This window comes from Bactrocera dorsalis, chromosome 3 (assembly GCF_023373825.1).
Source record: "Bactrocera dorsalis isolate Fly_Bdor chromosome 3, ASM2337382v1, whole genome shotgun sequence".
Taxonomy (NCBI): domain Eukaryota; kingdom Metazoa; phylum Arthropoda; class Insecta; order Diptera; family Tephritidae; genus Bactrocera; species Bactrocera dorsalis.
The window spans coordinates 7,732,321-7,745,819 of NC_064305.1; the positions used below are offsets into that span (position 1 = coordinate 7,732,321).

Consider the following 13,499-nt stretch of genomic DNA (forward strand, 5'->3'; position numbering starts at 1 on the left):
CATTAAGACAAAATTTAGCGATGCGCAACACAATGAGTTAAATATACATACATACATGCAAATATGTATATATGTATGTATATTTAGGATTGTTTTGTATTTAAAAATAATTTTGAATTAACGCACAAATCGGTTTCTTTCGCACATGATCTGCAAGTAATTAGTTTACAGTGTTGCCATCTGATTACACTGTGCTATATACAATTATACAATTCCTCAACTCACGTTCTTCTTATAAAAATCGCTCACCAGATTTTTTGCGGCACCGAGCAAGGAGGCATCGTATCCCTCTTGACCTTGATCAATCAATTATTACTTCTCCTAGATAGGAAGAACTTCAAGGTCGTCTGCTACACAAGGCATGCAGAAAGCATTCCGAAAGTAGTTTTGCTAGGAATTTTTTGATGGAATGAATATTACCATAACTCTGGAAGTTATTCTCGACATTCGGTCAATAGACATAGAAGTAAAGTATGAAGCAATGCTTACGGCCAGAACCAGTTAACATCCAGCTTAGCGTGAGGTCACCACATGACTGTTAAATCACATCACTTCACGGCGCGACAGTCACCAAAGCACTCGCCAGGCACGGTGCCTGCGTTTGTTTTATAGAGCCAGCTAACAGATAGGTTACCGTGAGATCACCTCATGACTGTTAAGTCACACCACTTCACGGCGCGACAGTCACCAAAGCACTGGCCAGGCACGGTGCCTGCCTTTCTTTTATAGAACCAGCTAACAGTTAGGATACCGTGAGGTCACCTCATGACTGCTAAATCACACCACTTCACGGCGCGAAAGTCACCTAAGCACTGGCCAGGCACGGTGCCTGCGTTTCTTTTATAGAGCCAGCTAACAGATAGGTTACCGTGAGATCACCTCATGACTGTTAAGTCACACCACTTCATGGCGCGACAGTCACCTAAGCACTGGCCAGGCACGGTGCCTGCGTTTCTTTTATAGAGCCAGCTCACTGCTAGGTTATCGTGAGATCACTTCATGACTGTTAAGTCACACCACTTCGAGGCGCGACAGTCACCTAAGCACTGGCCAGGCGCTGTGCCTGCGTTTCTTTTATAGAGCCAGCTAACAGTTAGGTTACCGTGAGATCACCTCATGACTGTTTAATCACACCACTTCACGGCGCGACAGTCATGGTATCATACTCGACCTTATTAATGAACTCGAGTTACGGTGGCACTGTGACCGAGAAAATGTGATTCACGAGGAACTAAACACATTGTTTTCATTCCTCAGTAGAGAAGATTGGAAAAATGACTCTGTAATCGACGAGTCCAATGGCGAAATCTATATATTCTCTACTGGATCAAAGGGGGACAGGCAGGCGCAGGTGCTGGTTTCTTCTATAGTAATCCGTACACAGAAGGCAGCAGTCTTTCAGGCCGAAATCGGGGGCGTAACAGAAGGTGCCAAGTGGGCTGCCGCTCTAACCAGCAAATCCATAAACATCTGGTTACCCATTAATATACGAATAGAAGGAAATAAAAAGAAATGAATGAAATTAATTGAATTACCTTCAGCTGCCCCAGTCCAATCAGCTTCTTCAAGGGTTGTTTGAAAGAATGGATCCTAGAGGAACGCCTCAGGTCTTGGAATACAAGAAATATAGGGGTAGTGTTAATGGTGGACAGACCAAAAAGTTCCTACTTCTAGGCAAAAGGGATGTTTGTAACATTGTTGGGGTATTCACAGGGCACCTACTCTTAAGATCGCATCTTCCAAAAATGCGATAAGTGGATTCGGTGGATTGCAGAGCATACACGAAAGATGATGTAGGGCTGGAACGTTATTTATGCGGTGGTACAGCTGGATGAGAATGGACATATTCCACCGCTTCCAATACGCCAATTTAAGAGAAATTAGGCAGCTGGGGTGGAAAAAATCAGGCCTTTCACCAAATCCACGGAGAATGTTCTGTGCTTTAGTGACACATACATATAAGTAAAAGATGTCATTATCAGTAATGCCGTCTAGTTGACGATCTTTTTCCAGTTCCATTTCTGTTACGTAGACTCAATTGTCGTTTCGACAACTTCGCAGGTTTAGAACTCGGAAAGAGCGTTCGATGTAAATTTTATTATTATAGTATCATTTTATCTCATCTGCTCTGGAAAGTTATCTTATCTAAATGACTTTTAATATTTTCCCTTCATTTTAATAAATATTGGGGATTTCTGGGGCTTAATTTGAAGCGTTCGCCAACAGTTGGCAAGGTCGTTGTAAGGTAGTTTTCATGCTTTCAATTAGTATAGTGTAAATGTTTTTCTTTTCAAATAAACTAGACGAGGAGTAGCTATTTATTGCTATCGAGTGCATGGATGCCTATGTAGTACCCTACAGACACCTCACAAGCAGCAGAAATTTTCCCAAAACAATTTGGTATCGGGTCTATTAACAAGTTTTGTATATTTAATTTACTAAATTTGAAAGCAAGAACAACTAAACATATTTCATATTAGTAAAAATAATAATAATTAAATGATTAAAAAAGAACTTAATACGATTTTTCATAACGGTAATTAACCCTTATATGCCATTGTAGGGCACTTGGTACCCAGACTTTTTGGCTTCTGTTGTAGTTAGTGTCTGCTTCTTGCCGATTTTTTATTGCTCAATTACGAAGCGATTGCCGGTTGGCACACACAATACGTAAAGCACGTTAGGCATTTAAGATTTCTATGCTGAAATGCAAAGTTTAAGTGAAAAAGTGAAGATTGTGAAAAATTCTAGTACTCCAAGGTTTGTTAGTACGTTTGTTTGCAGAAAGTGTTAATTTAAGTCAAGCAAGTCAAAGTTAAATTCCAACATAATAAAATTAAATAAAAATAAAATTATAGCATAATTTTTTAATATTTATTCAAACACGAGGTGTTTAATTAAGTTATACAAATTTTTTAAGAATGAAAAATTTTAAAATAAAAAAAAAACAAATTTAAAAACTTTTAATATTTTTTTAGCTAGAAAAATATGTTAAAATAAATAAATAATTTTTTAGGCTCTATAATATTAAAAATATAATAAATAAAAATAAAGGAAAATAAATAAAAAATAAATATAATAAAAAAAATCAAATTCCGTTATTAAAAATTATCTGCAAAATATCTTTAGTGAAGAGAAATTATCTAAATTATATATTATACATTTATAAACTTTTATTAATAAAACAATTACAAGTAACATTTGTTATGTAAAATATAAATTGTGACATAAAAGTACCAGAAAAGTGTAAATAAAACGCAAAATTTTTAATTATTCACCAATAACTATTTTTTCGCTTTCAAAGTAATCCCCACAAGCTGTAATACAAATATGCCAACGATTTTTCCCAGTCCTTGAGGCAGTTCTCATAAGCAATTTTAGGGATGGTCGTCAGTTCCTTCAGCGAATTTTGTGTTCCACGGAACGGCGATTTCAGTCTAAAGATCAAGAAAAAATCATACCAAGCCAAATCAGGTGAATACGCAGGTGAATCATTGCGTTTTTGGTTTTAAATATGGTCACGATTGTGGCTCGATGCGATGGTGCATTATCATTGTGTAAAATCCATGAATTGTTCTTCCACAATTTCGGCCCTTTTCGACGGTTGCTCTCACGCAAATGCCTCAATACGCCATATATAACTCCTTAATGACCATCTGTTCCTTCGGAACCAATTCATGACGCACCTAACTACGAAAATTGGAAAAAAGCAATGAGCATCACCTTGATTTTTGAGCGGCTTTGGCGTGGTTTTTTGGTTTCGGCACGTTTCTTTCCCTCCATACCGATGATTCTTGACTTGTTTGCATGTCAAACTCATAAACGCATGTCTAATCGGCAATTATAATGTTCCCATGAATGTGGGATTGGAATTCGCACGATCAAGCATGTCCGAAGAGATGTGTTTACGATACTTTTTTTGAAAAAAAAATCAGCTTTATCAGCAAGAACGTGTTTCATACTCAAAATATGCATCAAAACCATTCGAATAGATTCGGGAAAGATGTCGAGCTCTCTTGTCATCTCTCTGACACTTGCCTGACGATTTTCAAGCACCATATCCTTCACTTTTTTAATATTTAAAGGCTTTTTTGAAGGCTTTGTACTTAGATCGTCCGCATCGGTTTCATCAAATTCTTGGAAAAAGTCAGCCAATATAGTGTTTAACGCTCGTTATTGATGGTAACTGCATTCCCTGCCGCTTTTTGAAAGAAATAAGACCTGTTGATGTTGCCTTACTACAATCCGCAACAAAGGGTCACTTTTTGAAGATGAAATGCGTTTCCTGAACCCTACGATGACTTCACTCAGCCCAATAGCGTCAATTTTGTTAGTTGATGAAGCCATTAAGCCAGAAATGGGCCTCAGCTGAGAAGATGAGTTTTCGTTGAACCATAAACTTATGATTCGCAACCAGTTATGAGCCTCTGGAGCAGATCTGGGTCGTCGCGGACTGAGTCTAAAATTTCTTAATTTCTTTCTGTCAACGCGACGCTGCTTTTGGTTGAAAGTAAGCAAAAAACGAAGACGAACCGAAACGCGTTCAAGCAAAACATCTGTAAAAAATTAACAAAACATTCAAATTGGTTGACCTTGTCAGTTTAAGTAATAGATATTAGTACCAGCAAAACTATAGAAAATCGAATATACGTAACCCGGGAATACTTTTTGTACAAACCAAGTCGAATCAGCAGCGGAAAGAAGAGCTCTATTTACGATTTACTGCATTAATGTTATTACCACTTTTTAATTTTTTCCAACATTTTTCACTTCCAGCCGACACCTGGTGGCTACCGCTGAGCTTTCGCCTGGCGATGTTATTTTGGAGGAGCAGCCGCTGCTTGTGGCCCCCTTTTGGGAGTGTGAACAGATGAAATGCAGTCAATGTCTGCAGGACTCCTTCGTAATGTGCAAGTAAATTTACACGCTACAACAACAATAGCCATGTGACCTGCTAATATGTTTTCAACTTTTAACTTAACACGTACTTAACACAATCCCTAACCTCACACCCACATCATACTAATACACAAAACATTTGTTTATAGAAAGTGCGAGTTCTTTCCGCTTTGCATCGATTGCACCACACACAATAGCTTCGACTGTGATTTCTTCTGCGAGGGCGCTGCCGGCGCTGAGATTTCCAAAAATCTGCTCGTAGAAAATTACGCCATTTTCGGCATACTCAAATTATTGTTACTCATGGAGAATCCAGCTTGTAGCGAACAGTGCGCAGCGTTGAGCGCGACACCAGGCGCCAACGTGGTCGATAGCGATGCATGGCAGGAGCAAGATTCACAAATCGTCACACCGTTACTACAGTCGGGCATAGCGCGTGCTTTCAAGCGCGTCAAGGTCACTCACGAATTATTGCACACGCTGTGTTGGCGCATCGACGCCAATGCTTTCGAAGTGACCGCCAGCGACGGCAACACCTTGAAAGGGGTGTACGTGTGCGGCGCACAACTACCGCACAACTGTGTACCCAATACGGTGGTTACCTTCGACGAATCCTTCCGTTTGATATTGTACGCATCGGTGCGTATACATGCCGGCGACATCATCTACAATACATATACAAATCCGCTAATGGGCACCAGTCAGCGACAGCATGAACTGCGCTTGACGAAGGGCATCGAATGCGCGTGTGCGCGCTGCAGTGACCCACTGGAGCTCGGCACACATATGAGCTCGTTGAAGTGTTCGAAATGTGCGAACGGCTTTGTGGTGTGCCTGGCGCCCATGCGTGACGGTAAGGATGATGGTGAATGGAAATGCACCAACTGTGCGGCTACGATGGCGACGGATGCGGTGAAACAATTGCTGGTCGATGTCGGCGAATCTTTGTTGGAGGCCAACAGTGAGCTGTTGGCATATGAAAACTTGCTGGCGAAGTACAGCGCACATTTTCATCAAAACCATTTTGTGTTGGTGGAGATCAAACAGAATATTGCATCCATACTGCGTGCTGTACTCATGAATCCCATGTGTATACCGGGTAAAGACTTGTTGGAGCGCAAATTGGAGTTGTGCGAGGAAATTTTGCCTTTGGTGCGTGCCGTTCTGCCAGGTGTCTCTAAGTTGTATGGCATTGCGTTGTATGAATACCTCTTATCTTATATGGAACACGCGGAGTTGGTTTTTGAGGACAAGGAGGCGGAAAATGCAGCATTGATTTTTCAGGTGAGCTTGGTGACATATTTGAGTGGCTTTGGCGAAAATTGTATACGCTGATATATTGTTTTCATGTTACATAGGAAAAATTGGAGGACGCACGTGACATTGCAGCAAAAGCTAAAGAGATGCTACGTTTCGAACCAAGCAATTCGCCGGAAGGACATTTAGTGAGCCGTATAGCCATGGAGCAGAAACGTATCGATGAAAATTTAAGACAGCTTAATTCCAAGCGCAGTTGTGCCTAAAATATTATGTAGTGTTAAAAACAAATATGTTAGAATTGATAACTAATATAGTTTTCGAGCAACAATTGATGTTGTTTTGTTTAAGTAAACTTAGATATCGAGGTATCAGAGGAGTTAGATACAGTTTTTCATAAATTTTGTAAAATACCGTTCCATTCAGTTGACTGACTGTGAGTTCAGCTGAAATATCAGAAAATAATTTACTAAATTTTAGTTTCTTTTGGAAGATATCAAAAAATATCTCGTTTATTGAAGCTTAGAGCTTTCATCGGCAGTAGGCAGCATGGAACAGGACAAAGTTCGTTTGCCGTTTTAAGACCGCTTTCAGCAATCTTAGTTGCTCACAGTTAGGTTAGGATTCGACGTCATTTTTGTGCTTGATTCCGTCAGTCCGTGGGAGGAGTACCGAGCAAGCAAAACCCGAAATAGAAATAGCCACACGAAATGGAACCTTACATTTTTGTACGACTCTCAGTCCGACATGTGACCTATGGATCCTCACACTGGTTCGACATATACATACATCAAACATTAAAATAACGGGTGATCTAAGTAGAGGTACTTTTATCAATAGCTGTTTTTTGACAGATCTCACGTGAGTCGTGGCATTTCTCTATGGAAACACTTACTTTACAAATCGTTCAACTTTATTGCAAAAATTCACGTACCTATCGAAACACCATCACCCATCTTGAAATCAAGCATTTATTATTTTATTATTAATATTGGACTGAATAGACCCCGTCCAGCAGACAGTGAAGAAAATATAGCAGCTATAATTGAGACTGTGAACGAAGACCGTGGAAAATCGATTCACGCCGTTCGCAGAATAACTCTTGCCAACAGGTGCTACTTCGGATTAAGTAAGCAATTGAGAAGTAAAGTCCTCTCTCGACGAACAAAAACAAAACTCTATATGTCACTCACAATTCTCGTCCAGCTATATGATGCAGAGACATGAACTGTGGCAACATCCCTTGAGTCGAGAAAGGTTCTGCGGAAGATTTATAGTCCTTTCCTCGGCTATAAACGCGTAAGCTATTTCTAGGCCAGTAAAGGAGAAGAAGAACAGCCACCTTCCCGCGAGATAACATAATGACTGTTAAATCTCAGCCAGCTTCCCGCGAGATAACATTATGACTGTTAAATCACATCACATCGCGGCATGAGCGTCACCCTAGCACTGGCCAGGCACCGCGCTTGCATTTCTTTTATAGAAGCAGCTAACAGCCAGCTTCCCTTGAGATTACATTATGACTGTTAAATCACAGCCAGCATCCCGCGAGATAACATTATGACTGTTAAATCACATCACATCGTGGGGTGAGCGTCAACCTAGCACTGGCCAGGCACCGTGTCTTCATTTCTTTTATAGAAGCAGCTAACAGCCAGCTTCCCTTGAGATTACATTATGACTGTTAAATCACAGCCAGCTTCCCGCAAGATAACATTATGACTGTTAAATCAATTCACATTGCGGCTTGAGCGTCACCCAAGCACTGGCCAGGCACCGTGCCTGCATTTCTTTTATAGAAGCAGCTACTAGCCAGCTTCCAGCGAGATTACATTATGACTGTTAAATCACAGCCAGCTTCCAGCGAGATTACATTATGACTGTTAAATCACAGCCAGCTTCCCACGAGATAACATTATGACTGTTAAATCACATCACGTCGCGGCTTGAGCGTCACCCAAGCACTGACCAGGCACCGTGCCTGCATTTCTTTTATAGAAGCAGCTAACAGCCAGCTTCCCGCGGGATTACATTATGACTGTTAAATCACAGCCAGCTTGCCGAGAGATTACATTATGACTGTTAAATCACATCACACCGCGGTGCAAGCGTCACCCAAGCACTGGCCAGGCACCGTGCCTGCATTTCTTTTATAGAAGCAGCTACTAGCCAGCTTCCAGCGAGATTACATTATGCCTGTTAAATCACAGCCAGCTTCCCACGAGATAACATTATGACTGTTAAATCACATCACATCGCGGCTTGAGCGTCACCCTAGCACTGGCCAGGCACCGTGCCTGCATTTCTTTTATAGAAGCAGCTAACAGCCAGCTTCCCGCGGGATTACATTATGACTGTTAAATCACAGCCAGCTTGCCGAGAGATTACATTATGACTGTTAAATCACATCACACCGCGGTGCAAGCGTCACCCAAGCACTGGCCAGGCACCGTGCCTGCATTTCTTTTATAGAAGCAGCTAACAGCCAGCTTCCCGCGGGATTACATTATGACTGTTAAATCACAGCCAGCTTGCCGAGAGATTACATTATGACTGTTAAATCACATCACATCGTGGCTTGAGCGTCACCCTAGCACTGGCCAGGCACCGTGCCTGCTTTTCTTTTATAGAAGCAGCTAACAGCCAGCGCCCAGCGTGATTACATTATGACTGTTAAATCTCAGCCAGCTTCCCGCGAGATAACATTATGACTGTTAAATCACATCACATCTTGGGGTGAGCGTCACCCAAGCACTGGCCAGACACCGTGCCTGCATTTCTTTTATAAAAGCAGCTAACAGCCAGCATCCAGCGAGATTACATTATGACTGTTAAATCTCAGCCAGCTTCCCCCGAGATAACATTATGACTGTTAAATCACATCACATCGCGGCTTAAGTGTCACCCAAGCATTGGCCAGGCACCGTGCCTGCATTTCTTTTATATAAGCAGCTAGCAGCCAGCTTCCCGCGAGATTACAGTATGACTGTTAAATCTCAGCCAGCTTCCCGCGAGATAACATTATGACTGTTAAATCACATCACATCTTGGGGTGAGCGTCAACCTAGTACTGGCCAGGCACCGTGCTTGCTTTTCTTTTATACTTGTAGAAGCAGCTAACAGCCAGCTTTCCGCGAGATTTCATTAGCATCTGCTATATGGTGCAAAGACATGGACGATGACAACATCTGGTGAGTCAACGTTGCGAGTTTTCGAGAGAAAAGTTTTGCGAAAGAATTATGGCCCTTTGCGCGTTGGCCACGGCGAATATTGCATCCGATGGAACGATGAGCTGTATGAGATATACGACGATTTTGACATAGTGCAGCGAATTAAAAGACAGCGTCTACGTCCGAATGAACGAAAACACTTCAGCTCTGAAAGTATTCGCGGTAGTACTTGCTGGGGGAAGCAGAGGAAGAGGAAGATCTACACTCCGTTGTAAGGACCAGGTGGAGAAGGATCTGGCTTCGCTTGGAATCTCCAATTAGCGCCACCTTGTGAAAAGTAGAAACGACTGGCGCGCTGTTGCTTACTCGGATATAACCACCAGAAGGATAAAGCACATATTTATAAATGCAACTGTTCTTTGATAAGAACCTGAGGCAGCGTGTTGTGACGCAACCGAGTGACTGTGCAGAAATAGGGCACTCTTTTATAATGCGTTTCATGTTCTCTATTTTTTGGCATTGTTCTCCCAATGTGCCTTTCGTATTGTCGGTGTTACATTTGTTGTTTAATGCCCTGCTCTAATTGTAAAATATACGCGAATAAATACATACAAATAAATAAAATGTATATATGTTCCTGTATTGTTAGCTCGCCGACTAGAAATGCATCTTTAAAATTAAATTTACGACGGCGTGTACAAATTGCATTCGACGGATGCATTACTTGTGTCATTAGTTGACATTTACTCGACTCGCAAACGCGAAAAGTTCGAAAATAATCCAAGCGGTGTTCAAATGTAAAGTTAATTATTTTCTTAAACATCAAGTTTAAAACTTAACTAACAAAATTTATAAAAAAAAAAAAATATTTCTTTACAAAAATCTTACGGTAAAAGTGAATTAAAAAAAACAACGGTAAATGGTTTTGAAGCACATATAATGTAACTCGAAGCGTTGTGTAATGTAAAAAAATATATTTTTAATGCATGTATAACTAAAAATCTCTAACTATAATAATTATCGACTAAATTTACAATGGATGTGTTTGCTAAAAAGTGCAAAATCGAGAGCAACGACGAGTTGGGAAGGTATGTTGCTGAAATCCTTTTCAAATTTTTGCGTACATTGTTTTCCCGTGTGCCTGTTTTCTATTTTTGACTTGTTACCATATATCAGCAGCATTGTTGTACACACTAATGACTAATAATTCATATTTTGTGTGTAGATATGTTACAGCAGCTGTGGACATCAAAGCCGGCGAGACTTTTTTGCTAGAACAGCCGATATTGTTGCTGGCTTTGAGCGGCGAGCGACGTTGCTCAAATTGCCTGAAATTAACGACACAATTTTGCAGGTAATAGCAAGAATATTCTATAAAACCGATTTGAATACGTGGGTTGCCTTTTATATTTCGAGATCGAAGCATAAAAACAAATATTAATCATCGAAAATCGTTTTGTAGTTTTTCAAGTATTCTCCATTGAGATATATACACTTTTGCATACTTTTAAAACAATTGTCGAAGCACTTTTGTCACTCTGATTGAGATATCTCCAAAACATGCGATCTGAATGCATCAACCGCCTCTTCAGGTGTCGAAATCGTATTTAATTATAATATTTTACTCCAAGGCCTCAATCGAAGTGAGATTGTCCGCAAAGAGTTTAGACTTTACGTATCAACACAGGAAAAAGTCTAACGGAGTGATTTCACGTGATCTTGGTTGTCATTCGACCGGCCCCAATGATGAAATTATCTGCTCACCGAAGTTTTCTCTCGATGTGTGAAAAGTGACGCCGTCTTTTTTAAACCAAATCATGGGGCGTCGCCATTGATGGTTACGTTCTCATCGGCATAATTTTTGAAGAAATATGTACCGATGATTCTACCGGCCCACAAACCACAACAAACCGTTGTTTTTCCTGGATGAAATGGCAGTTTTTGAATCTCTTCAGGTTGCTCTTCGTCCCAAATGCAGCAATTTTGCTTGTTTACATATTCATTGGCCCAGAAATGAGCCTTATCCCTGGACAAAATTTGGCTACAAAACGTTGGATCTTCTTGGAACTTTTCAAGAGCCCACAGAGCAATACGATGTCGCTTGGCAAGGTCGAGCGGATCAATTCTTGCAGAAGCTATATTTTGTATGGTTTCAATATAAGATCCCGACGTAAAATCCGCCCAGTCGTTCCATACGTCAGTCGCGATTTGTCAAAAAAGGCTATTGAAAAAAGAACATCTACTCGGATCACCCGTTACATCACACATATGGGGCTTATTGTTAAACCATTTTAGTTATGAATATATCACTAAATCAAGTTAAAAAATCTCATTATAAACCATTAATAACTACTACATTTTTCATAGCACCTGCCGTGTCTTTGCGCTCTGCGACAATTGTGCATCTCACAATGAATACGACTGCCGTTTGCTTGCCGACATGAAAGATTTACGCATTGAATTACTTAAAGAAAATCCGAATACTTATGGACTGCTGAAATGTCTGCTGCTGCGTGAGGACCCGGAAAATGCTTCATACTACGAACAGTTGCTACAAATGGAATCGCATTTGGAAGAGCGGCGTGGCAGTGAAATATGGCAAGAATTGCAAAAGAACATCGTACAACCCGTGCTCCAAGCGGGCTTGACAAAACATCTGAAGGACGGTCAGAGTGTCGACGAAATGCTGCTTCAAAAATTCTTAGGCATTATTGATGTAAACTGCTTTGAGATACGTGCGCCCGATGAAGGTCAGCTGCGCGGCCTGTATCCACGTACGGCGCTTATGGCGCACAGTTGTGTAGCCAATGTACAGATTAGTAACGATGAAAACTATCTGATGAAAGTATTCACTACGCGTGACGTGACGCAGGGAGAACTGTTATATAACTGTTATACGAATGTGCTGTTGGTATGTTTCCGCTGTTATCGAGTTCGTTTGCTATATTTTATTAATCTCTTTGTGCCAGGGCACCGATGAGCGGCGTCATCTGCTAAAGGAGGGCAAGTATTTCGACTGTAAATGTGAGCGTTGTGAGGATCCCACCGAGTTGGGCTCACATATGAGCAGTTTTATGTGTGCACGTTGTGCTGAGAACAAACGTACTGGATTCATTGTCAAGATAAAAAAGGATCCAACACCAGAAGCGATACAGTTACAAAAATCAACGAAAAGTGGGTCCGCCAAGCAGTTATGGACGTGGAAGTGTCAGGAGTGTGAACACACCCTAACGCCAGACACTGTACAACAACTAATCGAACGTGCCAAAGAAGAAATGTTTCACGCAAAAGAAGATATCACACGTTATGAACTACTGCTTTCGAAACTCACACGCTTCTTTCATCCCAATCACTATCTTTTGTTGGATATAAAACAGAATATAGCGGCTATTTTGCGCTCGATACTGCAGAACTTTGCACTACAGCCCGGCCGTCGGGTATATGAACGCAAAGTGCGTCTCTGTCAGGATATTTTTAGTGTGTTGCAAATAATTTTACCAGGTATTTCACGTCTGAAAGCCATTGTGCTCTACGAAATGGCGAATACACTTGCGGAGCTACATCGAATGCGTTACGACCAGAAGGAGCTACAGAAGACGGAGTTGGTGGTAAGTTGGAGTGTTGCAAGAAATTGCTAAACGTTTGTGTATTCATTACATTTAATTATTTTCGCTTAGGAACACCTTAAACGTGTTGAAATGATGCTACGCGAATCGGTACGCATGCTACTTTACGAACCGCCTGAGACACCAGAGGGTCAAATGACAAAGAGCATATTGAAGGAGATAAAGGATCTGCAGAACGATGTTAAATATTTGGAAGAAAACTAAACGTAAAATGCAAGAATTTTGTAAATATAAAGTAATCAGAATAAATGTAAAATATATACATATTTAAGAGTTGCCAACAGAAAATAGATATCAAAATACACTAAACATAGTCATACCTTATTAATGGCCACCAGCTCCGATTTCCCTTTATACTTACTTATATGTATGTATATATCCATCACCCAGTAACACCAGCACATCATATGATGTCATAGTAACATCATATGATTACACATCACTATCATTTAGTGGCCCTCTACACCTTGGGCAGCCAAGTAGAAAACTTTGTAGTCACGAATAAAAATTGCATGTCACATCGACAAATCACATGCTGTTATAACAA

At 40.7% G+C, this 13,499-nt stretch overlaps 1 protein-coding gene across 1 annotated transcript; it reads left to right on the top strand.

Annotated features, from left to right (window-relative positions):
* Positions 1–2,599: 2,599 nt before the first annotated feature.
* On the top strand, positions 2,600–13,229 carry LOC105226890 (uncharacterized). The gene is made up of 9 exons (XM_011206012.4): positions 2,600–2,760; positions 4,777–4,914; positions 5,049–6,183; positions 6,258–6,414; positions 10,345–10,414; positions 10,552–10,680; positions 11,694–12,237; positions 12,296–12,934; positions 13,004–13,229. The coding sequence occupies exons 1-9, from the start codon at positions 2,708–2,710 to the stop codon at positions 13,154–13,156; spliced, it is 3,018 nt and encodes a 1,005-aa protein (XP_011204314.2). The 5' UTR covers positions 2,600–2,707; the 3' UTR covers positions 13,157–13,229.
* The last annotated feature ends 270 nt before the right edge of the window (positions 13,230–13,499 follow it).